This window comes from Salmo salar, chromosome 23 (genome assembly GCF_965601325.2).
Source record: "Salmo salar chromosome 23, fSalSal1, whole genome shotgun sequence".
NCBI classification, from domain to species: Eukaryota; Metazoa; Chordata; class Actinopteri; order Salmoniformes; family Salmonidae; genus Salmo; species Salmo salar.
Genome location: NC_138313.1, coordinates 32,751,969 through 32,777,364, shown reverse-complemented (window position 1 = coordinate 32,777,364; position 25,396 = coordinate 32,751,969). Strand labels below are relative to the sequence as shown.

Sequence of the window (25,396 nt, the reverse complement as noted above, 5' to 3'; positions counted from 1 at the left end):
GAGGGTGCTGTAGCACCCTCAGCACCCCTACTTCCCGTGGCTATGCTGAAGTTAGTTTTTTTTTCTTCCTTTAATTTGTAAGGAACATAGAATCGTGTATTTTTTATGTTTATTTTTTTCTATTGAAGCAATTACTCAGACGATATGGGATTAGTGGTCTGTGTTGAATGTTTCAATGAAAATCGGCTGATTTTTAAAGGGATAATCCGTTGGGACTCGTGGGTTGTCACCCTCCCCTTTAATCGCGTGGTTTCTCTCGTAGGTTTTGCTCTCACTTGCACATTTGCGATCAGTCGTTTCCTTCTATCGGAACTCTACTGTGCTTCTCCACCCTCGTACCGGAGCTGACTGTAGTTGTTTTACTTTCTCTGTTTACAGTAACGGACAAAAGCTATCAAAATAGGAAGACTTTCCACGTTTGACTTTATTACGATCAAAATGAAGAAACGTGGAATAAAGCGCTCGAATACTGAGTGGTAGAAGAAGCCAATGACCGAAGGTTTGTGTCTCAGCGCAATGCACTGTCAGTAGAAAAGCAGGAATTTTGTGAAAAGCTTGTTTTAAAAGCTGCAGAATTTACATGGAAGTAAAATTATAAGTTGAAGTGTATAAATTGTAGTTTGTTTCAATTTTATCGTTGTTGATGGTCAAGTAATGCACAGATCACAGAGGACTAGAACGAAAGGAAACTATGATTACAGTGGAAGGTTTTGGACCTAGATGTTTTTAGCCTATAATAAACTTTGATTAGGTATAATTGCCTTCAATGTGTGTTAAGGCGTTACCTGTATTCTTGATTTCATGATAGTGGCAATGCAGTAGGCTAATACAGTCGTATTTTGTTGTAAAATATAATTGTGATGTAACATTTAGTTATTTCATTTGGTGATGATTGCCTGCTGTTTTGAAGCAGGATTCGACACAGGTCAGGAAAAAACTGTTTTATTTTTATGATATATTACTGACAGTTGTCCCTAGTGGATTCAGTGTCAGTGAATTAAATCATACTTTATTACCTGGGCTTTAAATGTAATAGTAAATAAAGTCCAGCTGTCGTCGGAAATAGGGTTTGTTTTTTTTCGGATTTTTTTTAAAGCTGTTGCACAGTGGCCCCTGCACCAGTGGATGTGGCCCCTGCACCAATGTCCTGCATTATAAATGGAAGAAGTTATGTTACAGTGTTTTACATAACTTCAGGACAGACAATGTCAATCCAATCCACTGTCTGTTGTCTATTTAGTCTGAGGTCTAGAATCAGTTCACCCAAGGGCATGTAAGTAGTTTAACCTGAATCATCATATTTGTCCCCAACAGCAACCTGTCTTTAAACTCATCAAGTGTCTAAGGGAGCAGAGGTCAAATGGCAAAGTGGCTCAAAGACTATCTTAGTTTTGGGAGCAGGAGGATGCCTCCTCAGCCACCCAAACCAGACTACACAGAGAGTGAGATTTTAAAAGCCTATCGGGCTCAGAAAAACCTAGACTTTGAGGACCCGTACGAGAACTCTGAGAACCGGGACAGAAACGACTCTGGGTCATCAGACTCTTCGCTTGCTGCCTTTGGTTCTCCTCTGAAGTCCGCCAGCCTGGATATGAAGGTTGTATCTCCCAAACACCGCCTCATCAAGGTGGACTCACAGGAGCTGGGGCGAACTAAGATTTTACTGAGTGCCGTCTCCTTAGAGGAACAAGAGCCTGTAAGTCATTTTTCCTGTTCTACATTAACATTAACATTCATTACCATTACAAAGACCTCTCCGCTTATTGATAAAACCCATAAGCAAGTGACTGGTAATGTGAGTCAGAAGTATGCAATGTTTCAATACATCACGCCATGTTTGAAGTGGCCCGTAACATGGTTGGCCTAGATGGCAAATGGAAGGAAGTGTTATTGATGGGCTGGATGGCTCATTGAGTGGGGCGTCATAGTCCCCTGAGTTTATGTCCAGCCATAAATAATAAATGGCGTTTGGTTTAGCAAGCTGAGAGAGACCCCCATGTGAACACATGGTGAAGGAAGCCCTGGACGGTATGCTGCCATCAGGCTTCCAGTCCCACCCTGGATGAGAACAGTATGTGTTGGCAGGAGAACACACAGGCACAGCTGCAAGGGTCAGGGATGCTCAGGATTTCATAGAGATATAGAAAGAGAGAGAGGGAGAGTGAGAGTTTGCCTATGTAGAAAGGCAGCGAATGCACATTAATTCATTTAACAAATCAGCTCACACATCATGACTAAGATAATGATGTATCATTTGAAAAGCCACAAGTGCGCAGCTCCTAACAGTACATTGAAGGTCTGAGGGAAAGTAGAGTCGATACAGACTCTCTGCATGCGTGCTCTGGCTGCCCTCATTAATGTCTCAGTGTAGAATTCTGGTGTGTGAGAACATCTATACCCTCATTAACATTGCAGATTCATTCCTGGTCGTTCGATAACCTGTTACTGAATCAACAAGGGAATGTATATAATTTGTAGCTGCGTGTCTAACAGGGGTTTGTTGAGTGACTTGGTTGTCTGATTGTGTGTGACCATATGGCTGCCTTTGTAGTTGTCAGTGTGCCAGCTGACTACTATTCCTTCCTGTGTGCAGCATGTATGGGCTATTCCACACCAGGACAGCCTGAATTGTTTTGTTGTTATCAAATCAAACTTTATTTGTCACATGCGCCGAATACAACAAGTGTAGACCTTACCGTGAAATGCTTACTTATAAGCCCTTAACCAACAGTGCAGTTCAAGAAGGGTTAAGAAAATATTTACTAAAAAATAAAAAATAAATAAAAATTAACACAATAACATAACAATAACGAGGCAATATACATGGGGTACCGGTACCGAGTCAGTGTGCGGGGGTACAGGTTAGAGGTCATACATGTAGGTAGGGGTGAAGTGACTATGCATAGATAATTAACAGTGAGTAGCAGCAGTGTACAAAACAAATGGAGGGCGTAGTCAATGTCAGATTGTTCTGGTCATTTTCACATAGACGCTTCAATGGGAGGAACACAGATCATAGGGTCTTGCAGGAGGCATTTCTGACATACTCATTTCGTGTTGCTTTCAGATGTCAACGAATTCATTTCATAGAAAAATTGGCAACACGTAGAAAAATTGGAAGTCTATTTTTGGACAATGAAAATATTTTAGAATTCTGGTGTCAGTGGTCTGTAGTTGAGACTGCTATGTGTATGAATGGTGTAGTGCACCTTATCTTTATGTGTGTGTCTCTGTATCCCAGGTAGTTCCTTCTGCCCCAGCAGCAGGGGACACAGATTACTCTGATCCGTTTGATGCTCACCCAAACCCCTGGCCAGAATCTGATCTAGGACACGTTCCCTGTGAGAACAACGGCTACATGGAGCCTTACGAGGCCCAACGTGTCATCACAGGCGAGTCTCATGGTTTTGGATGTATTTATGTCATTTTTAGAACATTGTTAAACATACTACAGACCACACGACAGGTAGGCTGATAACAGGTAGGTCACACATAATACAAAAGTATATATTTTGTAATTACATTCCTATTGTACATCCCTAGCTCATTGCCAGATCTGTTTGTGCTTTAGCCAACTCCTCTGACTTTGGTTGTCATGCCTTAGATAGAAAAATTGGCTAGAGCCTAGAGTACAAACAGATCTGCTGACTAGGCTACTTCCCCTTCCAGCAGAAACAGTTTTCCCCATCTCAGACAGTTCTTTCAGTCTGACTCACTCAGCTCTCACACAGCCTTTCACCTCCCCTTACGAATATCTCTATCCAACTGCGCCCTTTCCCGCTCGCTATTCTTCCATCCTTCAGATCTATCGTTTCTCATTTGGCTTTTCTGTAGTAACATCTCTTATTCCCCGACCACTGTCTGTCAGGCTTGTGTAGTGAAGCGTCTCTCCAATCAGAATGGTGGTTTCTCCCCTTGCTGCCCTCGGGGGAGTCTGGGTAGCTTTTTAGTCCATCTGAGAGTTAGTGAGTATGTGTTTGACTGTTGTCTTTGCTGGCTTCATTCAGGTCATAAGTACTTCATAGTCACAGGGTTAGGATGAAAGGGCTCCTAGTCTTTCAGTTTGTTAGATGCACAATGGAGTCTGAGCCAGTCAACCAAGGACTGAGTCAGTGTGGTGTGTCTGTGGCCGCTCATTAAAAAACATGGTGGAACAGAGAACCAGGTGTCTGAGACTGAATATCTCAAATTCTCAAGTAGAATCGCTATTATAATCCCAGAGACGGATTATTACTGACCATAGCCGTAACACTCGTACCCTTAAACGGATTGAAAATGGCAGATTTGGACATTGATGGATGCCTAAATTGGAACGTAGTGGCTATACAGTAACATGAATTCAGAGCTCAGGCACTGCGCTTCACATCGCTGAACAGGCGACAAGAAGTTGACCCATCCCTCATGCTAATTGGGCAACTTTTGCACGTTTTTTGTTGTCTGAATGAGGGAAGTGTCCAGAGTATTTTCACATTTTTAATAAACAAATATGGCAAAAGTACAGTAAATGTAAAATGCACAAAATCAACATTGTAATTTTTGGATTCAGGTGAATAGTTGCTACCATGGCCATATATATCCTTTTCATACTTCTTCTGTAAGAAATATTTCAATTTAGCCCTATCCATATAGGCTAATTTCCACGAGTGTAAAGGGTTAAATTATACAAATATTGGCAGATGTCATCCCAATGTATCTTTGATCTGGTTCTGTCACGTTTTTTAAAGTTTAGTAGAACTCAGTTTCTATTCTCTATCACCCACTGGTCTGCCACCCATCTGCATACTGTAATAGATTCCTCATCCCCCCCACCATCATGTTCCCATCCATTTCTCATTTCCAACCCTGCCTGTTTTTATCTCCCTCCCCTAATCTCCTCTCGGCGCCCTGACACTCCAGGCTCCCTGCACAGGTACAGCAGTATGCCACGACACTGAGCCTGCCTCTGTCTCAGTGACTTAACATCAAGCCAACCCAGCCCTCCTTTCCTCACCTCCTCCTCCCACCTCAGGGTCTGTCCCCAGGGCCTCCTCTGTCGCCATGGAGACAACAGGGGCGCCCAATGGCAGTGTGTCCTCTGAAGGTTAAAGTTAGCCCGTTCTGTGTTTCACCAACCAACCCTCCCATTTAGCTCCAGCACTCTTTCCCTCTTACATAACTGCACCTCCATAGCCAGGCTGGTAGTGGAGACAAAAGATCCTTCCACTTTCCTCACACCCAATATGTGATATGCCAGTGTTGAGCTTCTCAGCCCACATCAATGAGACAGCCACTGATTGCTGAGGCTCATCGATACGCCTGTTGTTTCAGAAGTCTGTCTTCAGATGTTTTGTTATTTCAATAATCTATGACTACGTAGCTCAAGGTCACACGTAACTCTCTGAAGGTTGATTTTTATAGAACATGCTGCATGCTGAGAAATCTGATGAAAATGCTAATGAGTGGCTGTTGTGAGATGCAGTAACTCGATTGCTGCTGTGACTGTGAAGAGAAGGGACTGTTGTTTGTTCTGCTCCACAGCTGCGGGTCTAGCCCAGGGCTTAGTTAAGCCTCCAGCAGGCTGCGTAAAAATAATACAAATACAAATAGTTGAACGCTCTTTTCATTTTAAATAAGGCAAATGTTTGTGTTCTCTCTACCAGAGTTGCAGCGTGGCCCCAGGGCAGGCCTTGCGCGGGGCGAGGTGCAGCTCTACGACACCCCCTATGAGGATGAACGGGGGCGGCCGTTGGGGGTGGGGCTGGGGTACGGAGACCTCCTGGAGGAGGGCAGGGAGAGCCGGCTGCCGCAAGATGACGAGCGGCCAGCAGATGAATACGACCAGCCCTGGGAGTGGAAGAAAGACAACATCTCTAAAGCCTTCGCAGGTACGGACTGACTTCAGTCTCCTCCTCAGCAACATGACTACCAATCTCACACTTTTACTATTACACTCACAACCACAGTTTTACACTCAATTACCAGTATTTCACTTTTGTGTCTCACCCTACTATACACGTTGAATGACCACTCTCACTCCAGCCACAATGCCCCCCCTTGAATGAATGACCACTCTCACTCCATTGCACACATATGTTGAATGATCTCACTCTCACTCCATTGCACACATATGTTGAATGATCTCACTCTCACTCCATTGCACACATATGTTGAATGATCTCACTCTCACTCCATTGCACACACATGTTGAATGATCCCACTCTCACTCCATTGCACACACATGTTGAATGATCCCACTCATGACTACTTGCCTATTGAACACGAGGCTTTTTTATTTTATTTTAGAAAAAATATTTTGGGGTACTTTCAAGTTTTATTGCCAGATACAGGTTAGACATGTAGAGGGGGAGACGGATGAGAAGGATAAAGCTAAGAAAGTAAGTGGCGGAATGGGGGATCAAACTGCTGCCCTCCAATGGGGCGGCAGGTAGCCTAGTGGTTAGAGTGTTGGGCTAGTAACCGAAAGGATGCTGGATCGAATCCCTGAGCTGACAAGGTAAAAATCTGTCATCCTGAGCAAGGCAGTTAACCCACTGTTCCCCGGGCGCCGAAGACGTGGATGTCGATTATGGCAGCCCCCCCCCCCCACACTCTGATTCAGAGGGTTTGGGTTAGATGCGGAAGACACATTTCAGTTGAATGCATTCAGTTGTACAACTGACTAGGTATCCCACTACCACTATACTATCCCTGGCACACAATGAGTTGTCTGTCTGTGTCAGAGAGACCTACATCTTAACAATACAAGGTACAAAGTGTATTAATGTTGTGAAGCCCTGTCTCTATCTGTGTGTATGAGAGTGACAGATGGCGGTGGGCAGTAGATCAGTGTACGATACGGTAGAGCCTGCTTAAATGAGCTGCATCTCAGAGTCCGGAGGTCAAGGTGACAGGAGACTAAATCAACACGCTCGCTTTCACTCCCCTCTATTTCATGCTCTCCCTCCCCTCCTTCTCCTCCCCCTCTCTTCTCAGTTAATTACATGCTCACGTTTGCATGACTGATCCAGTGCTAATAAGCCGGTGGTCGGCAGAACTGCTACAGCAGCCCATGACAAACACAGACACACACACACACACACACACACACACACACACACACACACACCAAGGTGGTTACAGTGAGGGAAAAAAGTATTTGATCCCCTGCTGATTTTGTACGTTTGCCCACTGACAAAGAAATGATCAGTCTATCATTTTAATGCTACAAGACCATCGCTAAGCAGCTTGGTGAGAAGGTGACAACAGTTGGTGCGATTATTCGCAATTGGAAGAAACACAAAAGAACTGTCAATCTCCCTCGGCCTGGGGCTCCATGCAAGATCTCACCTCGTGGAGTTGCAATGTTCATGAGAATGGTGAGGAATCAGCCCAGAACTACACGGGAGGATCTTGTCAATGATCTCAAGGCAGCTGGGACCATAGTCACCAAGAAAACACTACGCCGTGAAGGACTGAAATCCTGCAGCGGCAGCAAGGTCCCCCTGCTCAAGAAAGCACATATACATGCCCGTCTGAAGTTTGCCAATGAACATCTGAATGATTCAGATGACAACTGGGTGAAAGTGTTGTCGTCAGATGAGACCAAAATGGAGCTCTTTGGCATCAACTCAACTCGCCGTGTTTGGAGGAGGAGGAATGCTGCCTATGACCCCAAGAACACCATCCCCACTGTCAAACATGGAGGTGGAAACATTATGCTTTGGGGGTGTTTTTCTGCTAAGAGGACAGGACAACTTCACCACATCAAAGGGACGATGGACGGGGCCATGTACCGTCAAATCTTGGGTGAGAACCTCCTTCCCTCAGCCGGGGCATTGAAAATGGGTCGTGGATGGGTATTCCAGCATGACAATGACCCAAAACACACGGCCAAGGCAACAAAGGAGTGGCTCAAGAAGAAGCACATTAAGGTTCTGGAGTGGCCTAGCCAGTCTCCAGACCTTAATCCCATAGAAAATCTGTGGAGGGAGCTGAAGGTTCGAGTTTCCAAATGTCAGCCTCGAAACCTTAATGACTTGGAGAAGATCTGCAAAGAGGAGTGGGACAAAATCCCTCCTGAGATGTGTGCAACCCTGGTGGCCAACTACAAGAAACGTCTGACCTCTGTGATTGCCAACAAGGGTTTTGCCACCAAGTACTAAGTCATGTTTTGCAGAGGGGTCAAATACTTATTTCCCTCATTAAAATGCAAATCAATTTATAACATTTTTGACATGCATGTTTCTGGATTTTTTGTTGTTGTTATTCTGTCTCTCACTGTTCAAATAAACCTACCATAATAGTTATAGACTGATCATTTCTTTGTCGGTGGGCAAACGTACAAAATCAGCAGGGGATCAAATACTTCTTTCCCTCACTGTATGGCAGATTTGATGTGAGCTCAGTGGATGTTTGTGGAACCCTTGCAAAGCCGGGGGGGGGGGCATTGTGGCAGGGTGCAATCAGTCACCTGCTGACAACCTCTCATTTACAGGGCTGTCCCTGCAGTCCTCTCTCCCTACTGAGGTGACACACACAGGCAGCCTGATAACGCAGGGGGTGTAGGGGGACGGGTGGGCATCACGATCTGCCAACAGTGCCTCAGCTCTCACCCCGCCCCCCTCCCCACACACAAATCACACACACTGCTGTCAGTAGGCCTGATTATCACCAGTCACCTCTGTCGGGTGAGAACAGGATGCTCGTAAATAAATATTTACAGGGCTTTTTGCATGGTTGCGTATTATTGCATGCACAATTATGATAATCAGGAAGTTAAATGTTGTGCATATCCTCTTGCCAGTGGGACTTAGTGTTCACTGTGGAGTCCAGCTCAGGTGGTTGAGATCAGGGTTAGGGTGTGAGTTGGTAGTCAATTGCGTTACACCAGTAGTGAGAGAGCCTGCGGCTGACAGTCCAGTAAGTTTTAATTAGTACACCGCAAAGCTGTCACAAGCACCTAGCTACCCCCTCATCCAGCCATCATTCATTTCTGGGAGTCATCGAACATTCAACAGTGAGGGAGGGATAGATAGCCCTGCAGCCATGCAACACCAATTAGTGAGCTAATGAAATGGACAGACTCATTACTCCACACAAAATGCCCTGTCTAATGAGTAAATGAGTGGTGTTAGGTTCACGGTGTCTTTGATTTATGTGCTGTTTGTATCTGATCTCTATCTGGTCTCCCTCCACAAGTAAGGCCTTAAAGCTAGACTCAGCGAAATGATGTTGCCATGAGCACCACCGGAGATATTGAGATGAGCGAGATGCAAGACTTCGCTCTCACACAGTCACACACAGTATCTGCGCATGTCCACGGGTTCGCTTCACGCTGTTAGTGCGTAGTAGCCAAGGCACCAAAACAGCAGAGAAGTCGAGCCTCACGCTTTAACGCTCTTAGTTGTTGTGGAAATTGTTCCACTATGTTGTTTACTTTCTGCATCTACGTCATATCGCTGAGTCTAGCACCATCTTCACACCATCTTTTGCAGATATGGAATATTAGATTGGTTAATACTGGAAAGTCTACAAAGACACGTGTGTGTTTCCTTGACTGTGTGTGAAGCTGCAATAATGAGATTTCCCTGGTCTGTTAGCTCACTCTAAGTAGGCCCTGGGGGTCCAGACTGGCTTCTCCATCAATTTACAGGATGTGTCGGGAAGATGCTCTCCCATCCATCCCTGGCTCTCTCTCTCCCTCCTTCACTCCCTCACTCGATCTGACGTTAATGATAAGACATGTCCTCCGCGATCCCGGCTCGCTCCCTCAAGTGAGCTGGATGGGAGGCAGAGCGAGATGGAAAGAGGGGAGGAGAGAAGCAGTGAATGGAGAGATAATGCCCCACTTAGAGGGGAGAATGAGTGGGGGAGAGAGGGAGGTGGAGAGAGTTGTGTGCAGGAAGGCACCAGAATATACAATCCCTAGAAAAATGGAAGAGAGCGGAGAAAGAGGAAAAGGAGGAATAGAAAATCCTTGGGTCGACTTGAAATACAACATGAGACACAAAGCAGCACATATTTTTTTCAGTTCTGTCCATGAATTCCAAATGCCATGCATATTCATCTTGTATATGCCTCAGTGTGAATTCATGGCTTGTGAATCCATGCGTGTTTCACACTCGTGTAGGGTGTTAATTGTCTTTCATTAGTAGAGAGCAGTTGTGCCCAGCAGAAGGCCTTTGTGGGCACAAAGGACATGGGGAGCTGGGCATGATACAAAGCTGATGTCTTCATAATTGTGTTTAATGAAAAGATACGACAGGATTTATCCAATGCTCCTGTCGCTTGATTCCAGGATATTTATTTATGATTATGCTAAATAAAAAGGCTTTTTATATTTACTCAGCTTTTTAGATTGTTGTGGCATTTTCTTCCAGACTGAAAGAGTAAAATGGATTGAAAATGTGTTTTGTTCAGATCCTAAAATGCCTTTTTCATGGTTCAATCCACTCAGATTGTTTGCATGTGGAATGATTACTATGATAGTGATTCAGCCAAGCCATTAATTAGTGAGTTGCTTTCACCTGTTGCCAACCACACCAATGGACCCACTTCAGTGTGAGGTTTTCTGGCTGCATTCACGCAGGCAGCCCTGTTCTGATACTTTTTGACCAATCACATCAGATCTTTTTCTGAGACGATCTGATTGGTCAAAAGACTAATTAGCGTGTCTAAATGCAGCCGCTTTTGTGTATGCTTAGTGGTCTGTTCAGGTTTCTGTACTATAATCCTGAATATTCTATTGTCCTGAAATCTCAATCTGCCTGCTAGTCCTCTCTCAGAACATTATGTTGTCACAATGTCTTATATCACAAGAAAGACCTTTGAGCAAATGGGCTCCCCAGCCTGTGTGACAGAGCCACCGGTTCTCATTAGTAGTAAATGGTGCCCAGATGTGCCTTCTGTTTGAGTGACCTCTCTCTATGTAATGTTATGTATGTGCGTGCGTGCGTGCACCAGTCCAGCAGAGGGTCACGTCCTGCCATTTGTCATGGTGATGAGTGCTGACATCCTCAGGAGGAGGTAAAGGTGATGTCATGAGGGAGTTACAAATGGTTCATTCAGGTTTGATGTTACACTGCAGACAGGTCACACTGGAACACAGATGGACCAAATAGCGTCCCCAGAAATTCAAACATTTATACTAGGCACTTGTGTGCTACATATCGCAGCAACTTTGGAATCACAACATATGAACAGAATGCTCTCATACTAGTGCAACTGGTTCATAAGCACGTGGTGGTATTATACTGTACTGCACTGAATGTCCTTTGTGTTGAATGCTGTCTGGAACTCCCCCCAAACAGGGCAGGAATTCTGTTGGAATTTTCCCATTAACCATGACACACAAAGCTTAACTCTGTCCTCTTAAAAAAAGATCTATAAAGAAATAAAATAAATGGCCACACACTCTGAAGTGCGATTCTCTTCACCGAGTTCATTCCCCTCCTCCTTACATTCTAACCCTCCCTCATTTTTGTTTGCTCTGAGCCTGTTTCTTTACCCCACACTCTCCCCTCAGTCCTTTTCTCTCTGTTTGGAGCGAGAGAGAGGTGGGGATGGGAGGCAGCCAGGAGAGGAAGTGTGGTTGGGGGGAGGTGGTGGGGGGGGGGCAGCGGGCGGAGGTCACACTTTAATCATGGCTTCTGCAGGGCTGGGGGGGGGCTCTCCAGATGGGGCCATTGTACTGCACCATGCATCAATAATTCACAGAGAGCCAGAGAAAGTGGCGGAGTGTGTCTGCCTGCTCAATAATTAAGCAGAGGGAGGGATGAGGGAGAGGGATGTATGTACAGCAGCACTGGGGTCTCTCTCCTAATGTCCCGTTCAGCTGCCCTTTGATGTCACACACCCAGGGGGTCTTTGGTTTTGTCAGATCATTAAGATGTCAGCCCCCTTTCCCTTCATTTGTTTTGTAATCCTGTTTCACTGTGTGTGTGGTGTGTAGCACAGGCATGGAGGATTCTGTGTGAGCTTGTGTGTGTGTTTCTGCCATTGAGGCTGCAGTAATGTGTTGCGTGGTTACTTGCCACGGTTTGTAATTGGGCTAATTTGGTTGGCTCCTGCCTCACTGTCCGCCCTGTCCCTGACACACAGTCCACCTCATTGTCAACCGGACATGCCACATCTACTACGCTCCCTTCCGTACTTATTTTCACCAAGACTTTCACATTCTCTATATTATCGTCCTTTCACACACTTCTCCATATATATTTTTCTCTTCCTTTCTGCCTGCCTGCCTGTAGAGATGTCAGAGCTGGCTGAGCTTCCCTGGCCCCCTCCAGTGGGGCAGCAGCTGGAGGAGGAGCTCCCAACCCCCCTCAGAGAGCAAGGTGACCTCTCAACCTCTCATCCAGGAGAACAAGACCTCCCCCAACCCCCTCCCTGACCCCCTATGACCCCCCAGCCTGAACCCCCAGTGTCCTGCATCTGCCCTGCCTGCTTTCTGTATGATGTTAACACACATCACTGGGTCAAGTGACCTAACAACCCACCACTAGGTTTGGCAACACGTAGGCTAATGTAGATGCTGGTGGTAACGCACAGCGATTGGTCTCATAAAGCATTTGGGTCATGATGAGCTTTAAGCCTGTCGCCACACATTGCGCTCTCTCTCTCCCTCAACACAGCACTGCAGCCCCTCGGGGCTCGTTCCCCACCACTACCCATAAGCTCCCTGTGCTATGTGGCCCTCTCATGCCTTGTCGTATTAGGTCACTCTGGAGCATCTCCCAGTCCCAGCCAGCCACTGGATGATGAGAAAGTTGCACCCAGTCAGATCTGTACTACCAGCTCTCCTCTCCTTTGTGGACCACTTCAGTAGAAACACTGTCTGTCCTCTATCCTATGGCACCCTTTGCCCTCTGCACCAACAACCGTATCTCTATTTTTACCAAGCCTGACTCTCTCTCATTCTTTTTTGCTCCTCCCCCTCTCTTTTAATATTTATCCTCACCCTCTGTCTCTGTACAGTACAGTTTGATGGTGCCGAGTGGGACCGGTCCTCGTCGCCCACGGAGCGCCTGCGTCCTCCCAGGTCCAGTCCCCTGGCAGGAGGGGGTATGAAGTTCCGGATGCCCTGCTCTGACCCCCACAACATGATGGGGGAGAGAGTAGACCCCACCCTGCCCCTGGAGAAACAAGTGTATGTACTGTACTCTTCTTTTGTAATGACAGTTTATTGTGTACTTTGCTATCTCTGGTTTGGGTTTTATTGCTCTGTCTATACAGTAAAACTGAACGCATGACAGTAGAATGTAAAATATGGTTGTTTTGTTTTATACATGTATATCATTAGAATAAAGTGTGTTTCTCCATATATGAATGAACAGGTCTACTAATCAATCACGTGTACACAATGCCGTAGGCATAAAGTGAGCACAGTGTGAGTGGGTAGTCCATTACTCTTCCTGGTGGTCTCTTAAGGGCTGTTACAGGATCCACTGGAGAGCCCCACTCATCTCTGGGTTTGAGTGAGCATGGTCTGGTCTGTGTGACCCCTGCGCCATCTGCCCTTAGTTAGTAAACCGTGACGGAAGGAGATAATGCTTGTTTAAAGTGACAAGGAACAGATTGTTAAAACACATTTGATGACACAGCAAACGCATTCCAGCAATGGTGACAATAAAATATTTGCACATCACTTTATTAACACGTCTGTGTAGCCTGCATCATGAAAATAATATACCGTAATTTGCCCTTCACTTCCATTAGTATTTCACAAAGCACTGAGCTGCTGGTCTCCTTCCATCCTTTCCATTACAGTTTTTTTCAATCGCTAACAAGCATCGGTCAATACTGAAGACACTTTTTCAAACTCTTCACACAGTCTGTATTACCAACATGCATCTTGGCCAAACAGTTAATCTCACCTCCAAAACTCGCTCAAACCACCAAAACACTTCATACATGTCTCAAAATAAGCTCGTTCGACCATAACACTGGTAACAGTTCTCACTCAGAAAGCATACAGTCACTCATAACACACTGAGCTAAAAAACACTAACAACAGGGAGCATTACATAAATGATGAACTTTTCTCTTTGAAGTTTGAATGATTTTTCACATAAATCAGTATTTCATTATAGAATAAGAGTAACACCCTTTTCACTTTATTGACTGTACTAAAGTATATGTAACAAGAATGAATCAGAAATGCAGCAATTTGCTTCAATATACTTTATATATATATATATATATCTTTGCATATACTACTTTACTTGTGAATAATAAAAAGTTCAAACAAAAAACAAATTCCTAAAATTCCAACAACATGTATAATCACTCATACTGTACAGTACTGTGAGGGTTCTAGTTCTCATCAACATGTATAGTATAATCACTCATACTGTACAGTACTGTGAGGGTTCTAGATCTCATCAACATGTATAGTATAATCACTCATACTGTACAGTACTGTGAGGGTTCTAGTTCTCATCAACATGTATAGTATAATCACTCATACTGTACAGTACTGTGAGGGTTCTAGTTCTCATCAACATGTATAGTATAATCACTCATACTGTACAGTACTGTGAGGGTTCTAGTTCTCATCAACATGTCTGGTATAATCACTCATACTGTACAGTACTGTGAGGGTTCTAGTTCTCATCAACATGTATAGTATAATCACTCATACTGTACAGTACTGTGAGGGTTCTAGTTCTCATCAACATGTATAGTATAATCACTCATACTGTACAGTACTGTGAGGGTTCTAGTTCTCATCAACATGTCTGGTATAATCACTCATACTGTACAGTACTGTGAGGGTTCTAGTTCTCATCAACATGTCTGGTATAATCACTCATACTGTACAGTACTGTGAGGGTTCTAGTTCTCATCAACATGTATAGTATAATCACTCATACTGTACAGTACTGTGAGGGTTCTAGTTCTCATCAACATGTCTGGTATAATCACTCATACTGTACAGTACTGTGAGGGTTCTAGTTCTCATCAACATGTATGGTATAATCACTCATACTGTACAGTACTGTGAGGGTTCTAGTTCTCATCAACATGTATAGTATAATCACTCATACTGTACAGTACTGTGAGGGTTCTAGTTCTCATCAACATGTATAGTATAATCACTCATACTGTACAGTACTGTGAGGGTTCTAGTTCTCATCAACATGTCTGGTATAATCACTCATACTGTACAGTACTGTGAGGGTTCTAGTTCTCATCAACATGTCTAGTATAATCACTCATACTGTACAGTACTGTGAGGGTTCTAGTTCTCATCAACATGTCTGGTATAATCACTCATACTGTACAGTACTGTGAGGGTTCTAGTTCTCATCAACATGTATAGTATAATCACTCATACTGTACAGTACTGTGAGGGTTCTAGTTCTCATCAACATGTATAGTATAATCACTCATACTGTACAGTACTGTGAGGGTTCTAGTTCTCATCAACATGTCTGGTATAATCACTCATACTGTACAGTACTGTGAGGGTTCTAGTTCTCATCAACATGTATAGTATAATCACTCATACTGTACAGTACTGTGAGGGTTCTAGTTCTCATCAACATGTATAGTATAATCACTCATACTGTACAGTACTGTGAGGGTTCTAGTTCTCATCAACATGTATAGTATAATCACTCATACTGTACAGTACTGTGAGGGTTCTAGTTCTCATCAACATGTCTAGTATAATCACTCATACTGTACAGTACTGTGAGGGTTCTAGTTCTCATCAACATGTCTGGTATAATCACTCATACTGTACAGTACTGTGAGGGTTCTAGTTCTCATCAACATGTATAGTATAATCACTCATACTGTACAGTACTGTGAGGGTTCTAGTTCTCATCAACATGTATAGTATAATCACTCATACTGTACAGTACTGTGAGGGTTCTAGTTCTCATCAACATGTATAGTATAATCACTCATACTGTACAGTACTGTGAGGGTTCTAGTTCTCATCAACATGTATAGTATAATCACTCATACTGTACAGTACTGTGAGGGTTCTAGTTCTCATCAACATGTATAGTATAATCACTCATACTGTACAGTACTGTGAGGGTTCTCATCAACATGTATAGTATAACACTCATACTGTACAGTACTGTGAGGGTTCTCATCAACATGTATAGTATAATCACTCATACTGTACAGTACTGTGAGGGTTCTCATCAACATGTATAGTATAATCACTCATACTGTACAGTACTGTGAGGGTTCTAGTTCTCATCAACATGTAGTATAATCACTCATACTGTACAGTACTGTGAGGGTTGTAGATCTCATCAACATGTATAGTATAATCACTCATACTGTACAGTACTGTGAGGGTTCTAGTTCTCATCAACATGTATAGTATAATCACTCATACTGTACAGTACTGTGAGGGTTCTAGTTCTCATCAACATGTATAGTATAATCACTCATACTGTACAGTACTGTGAGGGTTCTAGTTCTCATCAACATGTATAGTATAATCACTCATACTGTACAGTACTGTGAGGGTTCTAGTTCTCATCAACATGTATAGTATAATCACTCATACTGTACAGTACTGTGAGGGTTGTAGATCTCATCAACATGTATAGTATAATCACTCATACTGTACAGTACTGTGAGGGTTCTAGTTCTCATCAACATGTATAGTATAATCACTCATACTGTACAGTACTGTGAGGGTTCTAGTTCTCATCAACATGTATAGTATAATCACTCATACTGTACAGTACTGTGAGGGTTCTAGTTCTCATCAACATGTATAGTATAATCACTCATACTGTACAGTACTGTGAGGGTTCTAGTTCTCATCAACATGTATAGTATAATCACTCATACTGTACAGTACTGTGAGGGTTCTCATCAACATGTATAGTATAACACTCATACTGTACAGTACTGTGAGGGTTCTCATCAACATGTATAGTATAACACTCATACTGTACAGTACTGTGAGGGTTCTCATCAACATGTATAGTATAATCACTCATACTGTACAGTACTGTGAGGGTTCTCATCAACATGTATAGTATAACACTCATACTGTACAGTACTGTGAGGGTTCTGGTTCTCATCAACATGTATAGTATAACACTCATACTGTACAGTACTGTGAGGGTTCTAGTTCTCATCAACATGTATAGTATAATCACTCATACTGTACAGTACTGTGAGGGTTCTAGTTCTCATCAACATGTATAGTATAATCACTCATACTGTACAGTACTGTGAGGGTTCTAGTTCTCATCAACATGTCTAGTATAATCACTCATACTGTACAGTACTGTGAGGGTTCTAGTTCTCATCAACATGTATAGTATAATCACTCATACTGTACAGTACTGTGAGGGTTCTAGTTCTCATCAACATGTATAGTATAATCACTCATACTGTACAGTACTGTGAGGGTTCTAGTTCTCATCAACATGTATAGTATAATCACTCATACTGTACAGTACTGTGAGGGTTCTAGTTCTCATCAACATGTATAGTATAATCACTCATACTGTACAGTACTGTGAGGGTTCTAGTTCTCATCAACATGTATAGTATAATCACTCATACTGTACAGTACTGTGAGGGTTCTAGTTCTCATCAACATGTATAGTATAATCACTCATACTGTACAGTACTGTGAGGGTTCTAGTTCTCATCAACATGTATAGTATAATCACTCATACTGTACAGTACTGTGAGGGTTCTAGTTCTCATCAACATGTATAGTATAATCACTCATACTGTACAGTACTGTGAGGGTTCTAGTTCTCATCAACATGTATAGTATAATCACTCATACTGTACAGTACTGTGAGGGTTCTAGTCTCATCAACATGTATAGTATAATCACTCATACTGTACAGTACTGTGAGGGTTCTAGTTCTCATCAACATGTATAGTATAATCACTCATACTGTACAGTACTGTGAGGGTTGTAGATCTCATCAACATGTATAGTATAATCACTCATACTGTACAGTACTGTGAGGGTTCTAGTTCTCATCAACATGTATAGTATAATCACTCATACTGTACAGTACTGTGAGGGTTCTAGTTCTCATCAACATGTATAGTATAATCACTCATACTGTACAGTACTGTGAGGGTTCTAGTTCTCATCAACATGTATAGTATAATCACTCATACTGTACAGTACTGTGAGGGTTCTAGTTCTCATCAACATGTATAGTATAATCACTCATACTGTACAGTACTGTGAGGGTTCTAGTTCTCATCAACATGTGTAGTATAATCACTCATACTGTACAGTACTGTGAGGGTTCTAGTTCTCATCAACATGTATAGTATAATCACTCATACTGTACAGTACTGTGAGGGTTCTAGTTCTCATCAACATGTATAGTATAATCACTCATACTGTACAGTACTGTGAGGGTTCTAGTTCTCATCAACATGTATAGTATAATCACTCATACTGTACAGTACTGTGAGGGTTCTAGTTCTCATCAACATGTATAGTATAATCACTCATACTGTACAGTACTGTGAGGGTTCTAGTTCTCATCAACATGTCTGGTATAATCACTCATACTGTACAGTACTGTGAGGGTTCTAGTTCTCATCAACATGTCTAGTATAATCACTCATACTGTACAGTACTGTGAGGGTTCTAGTTCTCATCAACATGTCTAGTATAATCACTCATACTGTACAGTACTGTGAGGGTTCTAGTTCTCATCAACATGTATGGTATAATCACTCATACTGTACAGTACTGTGAGGGTTCTAGTTCTCATCAACATGTATGGTATAATCACTCATACTGTACAGTACTGTGAGGGTTCTAGTTCTCATCAACATGTATAGTATAATCACTCATACTGTACAGTACTGTGAGGGTTCTAGTTCTCATCAACATGTATAGTATAATCACTCATACTGTACAGTACTGTGAGGGTTCTAGTTCTCATCAACATGTATAGTATAATCACTCATACTGTACAGTACTGTGAGGGTTCTAGTTCTCATCAACATGTCTGGTATAATCACTCATACTGTACAGTACTGTGAGGGTTCTAGTTCTCATCAACATGTATAGTATAATCACTCATACTGTACAGTACTGTGAGGGTTCTAGTTCTCATCAACATGTATAGTATAATCACTCATACTGTACAGTACTGTGAGGGTTCTAGTTCTCATCAACATGTCTGGTATAATCACTCATACTGTACAGTACTGTGAGTGTTCTAGTTCTCATCAACATGTGTAGTATAATCACTCATACTGTACAGTACTGTGAGGGTTTGAGTTCTCATCAACATGTCTGGTATAATCACTCATACTGTACAGTACTGTGAGGGTTCTAGATCTCATCAACATGTATAGTATAAATCACTCATACTGTACAGTACTGTGAGGGTTTGAGTTCTCCCTCTCTCCTGCATTTGGCCACAAGTTCTCATCAACATCATGTCTTTTCTGGTGATGCATCTTGGAAAGTATCTTCTGGAATGTCTAATCCAACCCTGGCAGTCTTCAAGAGAAGTGTCTCCACACCCCACATTCAAGGCATCCAGTAAGGACATCTGGTCATGTGGATGATGGTCATAAACCTTCCACCTCCACGCAGAGAAAAACTCCTCTATGGGGTTTAGGAAGGGGGAGTATGGAGGCAGGAATAGTACTGACATCCTGGGATGTGCAGCAAACCAGTCTGTGACTGCAGCAGAGTGGTGGAATGCCACATTATCCCACACAACAACGAAGGTAGGGGAGTTTCTTGCCCCTCTCTCCTCCGCTGGCACAAGTCGATTATGTAGGTCATCAAGAAAATAAATGAGCTCCTCTGTATTGTAGGGGCCAATGAGTGGTTTGTGTAACAGCAAACCGTCATTGGACAGTGCTGCACACATTATGTGGCTCAGTTGGTAGAGCATGGTGTTTGCAACGCCAGGGTTGTGGGTTTGATTCCCACGGGGGGCCAGCACAGGGAAAAAAAATATAATAATTATGAAATGTATGCATTCACTACTGTAAGTCGCTCTGGATAAGAGCGTCTGCTAAATGACTAAAATGTAAATGTAAATGTTAGCTCCTCTCTGGCCTGGGACATCCATGGTTGCTCTCTGTCCAATCACATTTCTTCCCCTGCGGTGTGTCCAGCTTCATCCACAAAGATGAATGTATGTGCAGTTTGCCTGGCTTCCATCTCCATTACTCTCTAAAATACAATAAATCCACAGTTTTACAGTACTTTACATAATGCATAGCTGTGTATGTACCCTGTTTGGTTATTGAACATTTTTTACATTTACATTTTAGTCATTTAGCAGACGCTCTTATCCAGATCGACTTACAGTAGTGAATGCATACATTTCATACAATTTCATACATTTCATACATTTTTTTTTTTCTGTGCTGGCCCCCCGTGGGAATCGAACCCACAACACTGGCGTTGCAAACACCATGCTCTACCAACTGAGCAACAAATTGGTACCAGAGTTCTTTCACACGTTCACCGTTTCTCTCAAAGGGTACAGTGTACAACTGCTTTATCCTTATTTTATGTTTCTCTAGGACTCTGGCAATTATCGTTGTGCTGACCGTATTCACATTCCCAAAAGTGATATTGTCTGCCAACACTCTGTCCCGAATTTCCCACAGTTTTATTGCATTGTTGCCAATTGCCATGTCAACAATGGCAATTTCCTGCGCATCTGATAATGTTCTGCCTCTCCCTCCTGTGGGAGGCAACATTTTGGATCCTACTGATAAAAACAAAACAATCAATATATTTCAAAATGTCAGTACAAAATGTGAACATACTGTACTGTAATATGTAGTTCAATTATCATTGAAGGATGCACATCTCACCTGTTGTTTTGCCGGAAATGTTGTACTATTGATGCAACTGTTGAATGCTGCAGATTTGGTTTCACCCTTAAACTGGCCTCTCTCAAAGAGAGACTGTGGTTTACAACATGGTCAATAATTGTGGCCGTTATCTCATCAGAGACCACCGCTCTTGGTCTTCCTCTCCTTTGTCCTCCACGTATTCTCCCTCTCCCTGCCACTCTTCTTTCCCCACCAACCTGTCTTCCTTGATCCATGTTTCCAAGCTAAATCATTCCGAAGCCGTCTTCTTTTGTCTGTTTGGTAACGAGACTAAAAACAGGACACTTGGGTAGGCTTTCAGCTGTGTTTGGAATTTATAAAATATTCTGCTGAGATTTCCTGTATGTTTCAATCTGGTTACTGCAGAAATGCATGACATTTGCCATCATTCTGTTTTGAATGTTTTTAACAGTTTTGGAAACGTGCTGCAAATATGGTGGTGGAGTATGAATGAGAAAAGAGCTCATGGATTTCAGAGAATGTGGTCATTGAATGCATTTTGTGTGAAAGCAATGAAAAATGATTCACAGTTTGGTCCACATACACTTCTGTTTCGCTGACTGTGGGAAGAGTTTTGACAATGTGACTTCAGTTGTGACCAATGCATGTTAGCAATTGAAAAAAAACGAATGTCCCTGTGGTATGTTTGTCAGGTGGTACCACGGGGCCCTATCACGTTCAGAGGCGGAGTCTCTTCTGACCCTGTGTAAGGAGTGTAGCTACCTGGTGAGGAACAGCCAGACCAGCCGCAACGACTACTCCCTCTCACTACGGTATGACGCTCAACATAATCACACCATTGACGTTTACATTTCAACGGCAACATCAAATCATTGCTAATGCACTTAAATACAGATTGATCTGAGTCACATGGTGCAACAATTACAGTAGGTTAGAATATTTATTGAATCATCCTCAGATCAACTACTGTATGAATCTGTTGAATGTTTTTCTGCTGTGTGGGTTCAGGATACTTGCTGCCACCTCCACTGATCTTTTATCTCACTGTATGTAGGCCTCAATCTGTCTCTCTTCCTCTCCTCCTTCCCCTACTCTTCTCTCTTCTCCTCCCTCACCCCCACCGAAGATCAGTGACACACTGATTTTCCTCTCAATACTCTTTCAAGCTGCATACTGCTTATCTGGACAAATCTCTTCTCTCTAATTACTAGCTTGATCCATAACCTTTTCTCCATCGCTGTCCCCCTGTCCTCCCTCCCTTCCTTTGTCCCTCCCCACGGTCCTTCTTCTCTCTCTGAGAGGTAATCAGGCAGTGAGAGCACACTCTAGCTCTCACATCAGCCACTCTCAGATCAGCCGCTCTCACATCAGCCGCTCTCACATCAGCCGCTCTCACATCAGTCATGAATATGAATCACCTTCGGTGGGCCACAAACAGGTGCACGTGAGTGAGTGGACACGCACACTCACACTCTCTCACACACAGATGTTAACAGTGAAGGATGGCATTGTGTGAAGCGACAGTATGTGGCCCTCGTCTCACAATAGGAGGTTCCAGGGGTCAAGAGAAGAAGTGGTTTGATCTTTTCTCTGAATGGTTGTGAGGGAGACAACCAGTAGAGCAGGGTTCCCCAACTGGTGCCCCCCACTCCCGCAATTTTTGGAATCTGTTCCCTAGTATTTGCACACATAATAGAGAGTGAGACACGTGATTGTATACAAATGTAAGCAAAGTTTGAAATTGTGTTTTAGTCAAATAAATATGTTTGGGTTTCTTGTGGCCAATTGCAGTCTACAAATTATTTGTAATTATGTTCCGACCATCCGCTCCAGAAATTGCCCACTGTTGAATCTAGTTGATACCTGGTGCAGAGAGTAAGTCGGCTGACAGACTGACAGACAGCCCAGCATCACACCAATATAAATAGAGATCAGACCATGTCTCTTCAAGAGATTTTACTCTGACAGCTTGTCAGTGACCTGTGGTTATTTAATGCAAAATCTACCTTTCATTCCTGATGGTTGATGTGCACTAAAGTACATTAAGGTTGAACCAAAAGATTACATGTAACAAATATGAAATTAAATACGAAATTATGTGATGTACAATATATATGATGTACAATATTCCATTATGTTTCTACATGATAACAATAGTGTAATATATTTAATATGCCATATACTATTTTTTTAACAGTTTCACTAAATAATTTTAATTAACTTAATCATTATGACACACCCCTCACTGTTGTCATTGGTTGCACTAATTGCACTGTTTGTCTACATAACCTGGTTCAAGTATTCATGTCATTACCCTGAAGAAGGCACAGTGATGCCGAAATGTTGGTAAATACCCAATAAATGACTGGGAGTTTATATATGGAGTGTGTGACTTTCTTTATTTTGATAGTTTACACTAAAGTACACACACAAAATAGCGCTAGCAGTTTAGCGATACTGGTTCTGTTTGTTGTTGTTGTGTAGAACAACAGATTTCCCTGGTCTTTAATGTTGATTTTGCTAACTGTAATAATGACTAAATGTAGCTCCCCAATTAGAGCCCTTGTCTTTCTCTCTGCTTCTGTAATTAGACATCCATCATGATGGGCTGGTTGCTCTTAAAGGGGAGGTGCCGCTCTGCTCTACTGCTAGTACTGTATCGCTCCCCCCTCTCTCTCTCATCCCTTCATCTTCTTTGTCTTTCTTTTTTGTCTTTTCTCTTACATGCCATTACATCACTCATTTATACTGTATCACCCCCCCCATTCCCTCTCTGCTTTCTAGTCATACATTACGATATGGTGTTAAATCTTGATGAGAAATACCTCATAAAATGCCAGAAATAAGTAGGCTGTATTTCAGCCCTGTCCCTTCCACTGTGTCATTATGTGATATGATGTGGTCCATGACTCTTCCGTGCTCTGCCCACGCTGTCTTCTCTCTCAGGAGCTGCCAAGGCTTCATGCACATGAAGTTCAGCCAGTGTAAGGATGGGAAGTATGTCCTTGGGCAGAACAGCCTGCCATTCGACACCATCCCAGAGGTCATCCACTTCTACACCACACACAAGCTACCGATCAGAGGAGCCGAACACTTGTCTCTGCTCTTCCCCGTGCTCGTACAGACCCTCTGATTGGCAGGGACTCTGTTCCTGGTATCCTGGGTCACATTGTGATTGGACACTGACTTTAGATTGGGTAAATCCCTTCGATATTCAAGTCAATCAGGCTGCCAGTGCTCTAGTTGGACTGGACTATTTTGTTGAGGATTCAGCATTTTGTTGAGGATTCAGCATCTGCTGGCTTGTCAGTACAGTACCTTCACGGGCCTTCTTGTTTCTATGATGCCAACTCTCTCTGATTTGGGAACAGATTCACATAAAATGCAATACCTGGACTATACCGGCACCTTCGGTACCTGGGATGCTATCTGGATTAACTGTTGCAGAATGAGCCTCTCACTGAGCTAGTATTGCCCAACTGGTTGACAGTCTCAAGGAAAACTTGGTTGTACTCACACAAACACACCTCTGTTGATTTGATACTTTCTGTACTGTTGAGTAAATCCTATTTGACACTGCTTCATGTTGACAAATTGGAAGTCAAACCCGCATCACTGTATGGCTGTTGTAGCAGCAGCTGTAGGGCTGTGTCTAATTGTACTACTGTTTCCATGTGTTTGTCATAATGATCTGTATGTCTGGACACCTTCACTGCCTGGTTGCAGTGCTCTGTAGTTGACCAGCACCATTTTCAGTAGAGATGGCCAAATCACAATGATAATGGGTGTTATGGTTCAATGATCATTCTTATTACCTGGATATTCATACTGTAATCAGTGACTTTGTCATCGCTGATGTATAATTATGGATAGGACATGTTTTCTCATTTACCTGCTGTGTTCAAACGTTTCACCTGTGGTAAAAACAATAAATGGTTTCTTAAAGAGCAGTGTCTGCTTTGTGTATCATGTGGAAAGACGAGTATTGCAGTTTCTGATTCTGTAGATTTGTCCTTGGTGTTATCCAGAGCCATATAGAGAGTTGGGCCAGGTTTTAGAATGGCTGCCGTGTTAACGCCCCATATTGAACTTTATTCTTGAAATTTTGTTGACATTATGAGAGCGCCTCTGACAATTTCCATATGAAATGACCCGCAGTAAAACAAGCAAAACAGAGCAGCAAATTTTAGACGTTTATATTGAGTAGCAGTCGGCATAATAGTTATCCAAGTCTTTACTGTGTTGTAGTGTCAACAAATTTCTTAATCTGCTTTCACTGAACATCTTCATAGGTTTTTAAAAATGTTAGAAATAAACAGCGCAACTCGGAAGCATTAATTCTCAACGGCTATGGACGAGAAAGTGGCGCTCTCCGGAACGTTCAACTGCGTTGGTCTAACTCTATACAACGGGTGGGTCTAATCCTGAATGCTGATTGGTTAAAAACGCATTCCAGACGGTGTCTATTCAACATGTTACCACCGGCTAAATCTATGACGCTAAAATGCCTATTTACTCTGTTCCATCTGACTTCGCAATCCATTCTCATCGGCCCAGGCAGGGAAATTATTTAATTTTATTTAACTATTATTTAACTAGGCAAGTCAGTTAAGAA

The 25,396-nt window shown here is 42.8% G+C and overlaps 1 protein-coding gene across 1 annotated transcript; it reads left to right on the top strand.

Annotated features, from left to right (window-relative positions):
• Nucleotides 1-264: 264 nt before the first annotated feature.
• shdb (Src homology 2 domain containing transforming protein D, b) lies at nt 265-24,728 on the top strand. Its single transcript, XM_014169710.3, has 7 exons — nt 265-499; nt 1,315-1,696; nt 3,242-3,392; nt 5,640-5,864; nt 12,955-13,126; nt 21,474-21,593; nt 23,728-24,728. The coding sequence occupies exons 2-7, from the start codon at nt 1,361-1,363 to the stop codon at nt 23,912-23,914; spliced, it is 1,191 nt and encodes a 396-aa protein (XP_014025185.1). The 5' UTR covers nt 265-499; nt 1,315-1,360; the 3' UTR covers nt 23,915-24,728.
• The last annotated feature ends 668 nt before the right edge of the window (nt 24,729-25,396 follow it).

Coding starts and splice junctions, on each gene's coding strand:
- shdb (XM_014169710.3), top strand. CDS start 1,361: ATGGCAAAGTGGCTCAAAGACTATCTTAGTTTTGGGAGCAGGAGGATG. Junction 1,697..3,241: donor CCTTAGAGGAACAAGAGCCT/GTAAGTCATTTT, acceptor TCTGTATCCCAG/GTAGTTCCTTCTGCCCCAGC. Junction 21,594..23,727: donor GACTACTCCCTCTCACTACG/GTATGACGCTCA, acceptor CTTCTCTCTCAG/GAGCTGCCAAGGCTTCATGC.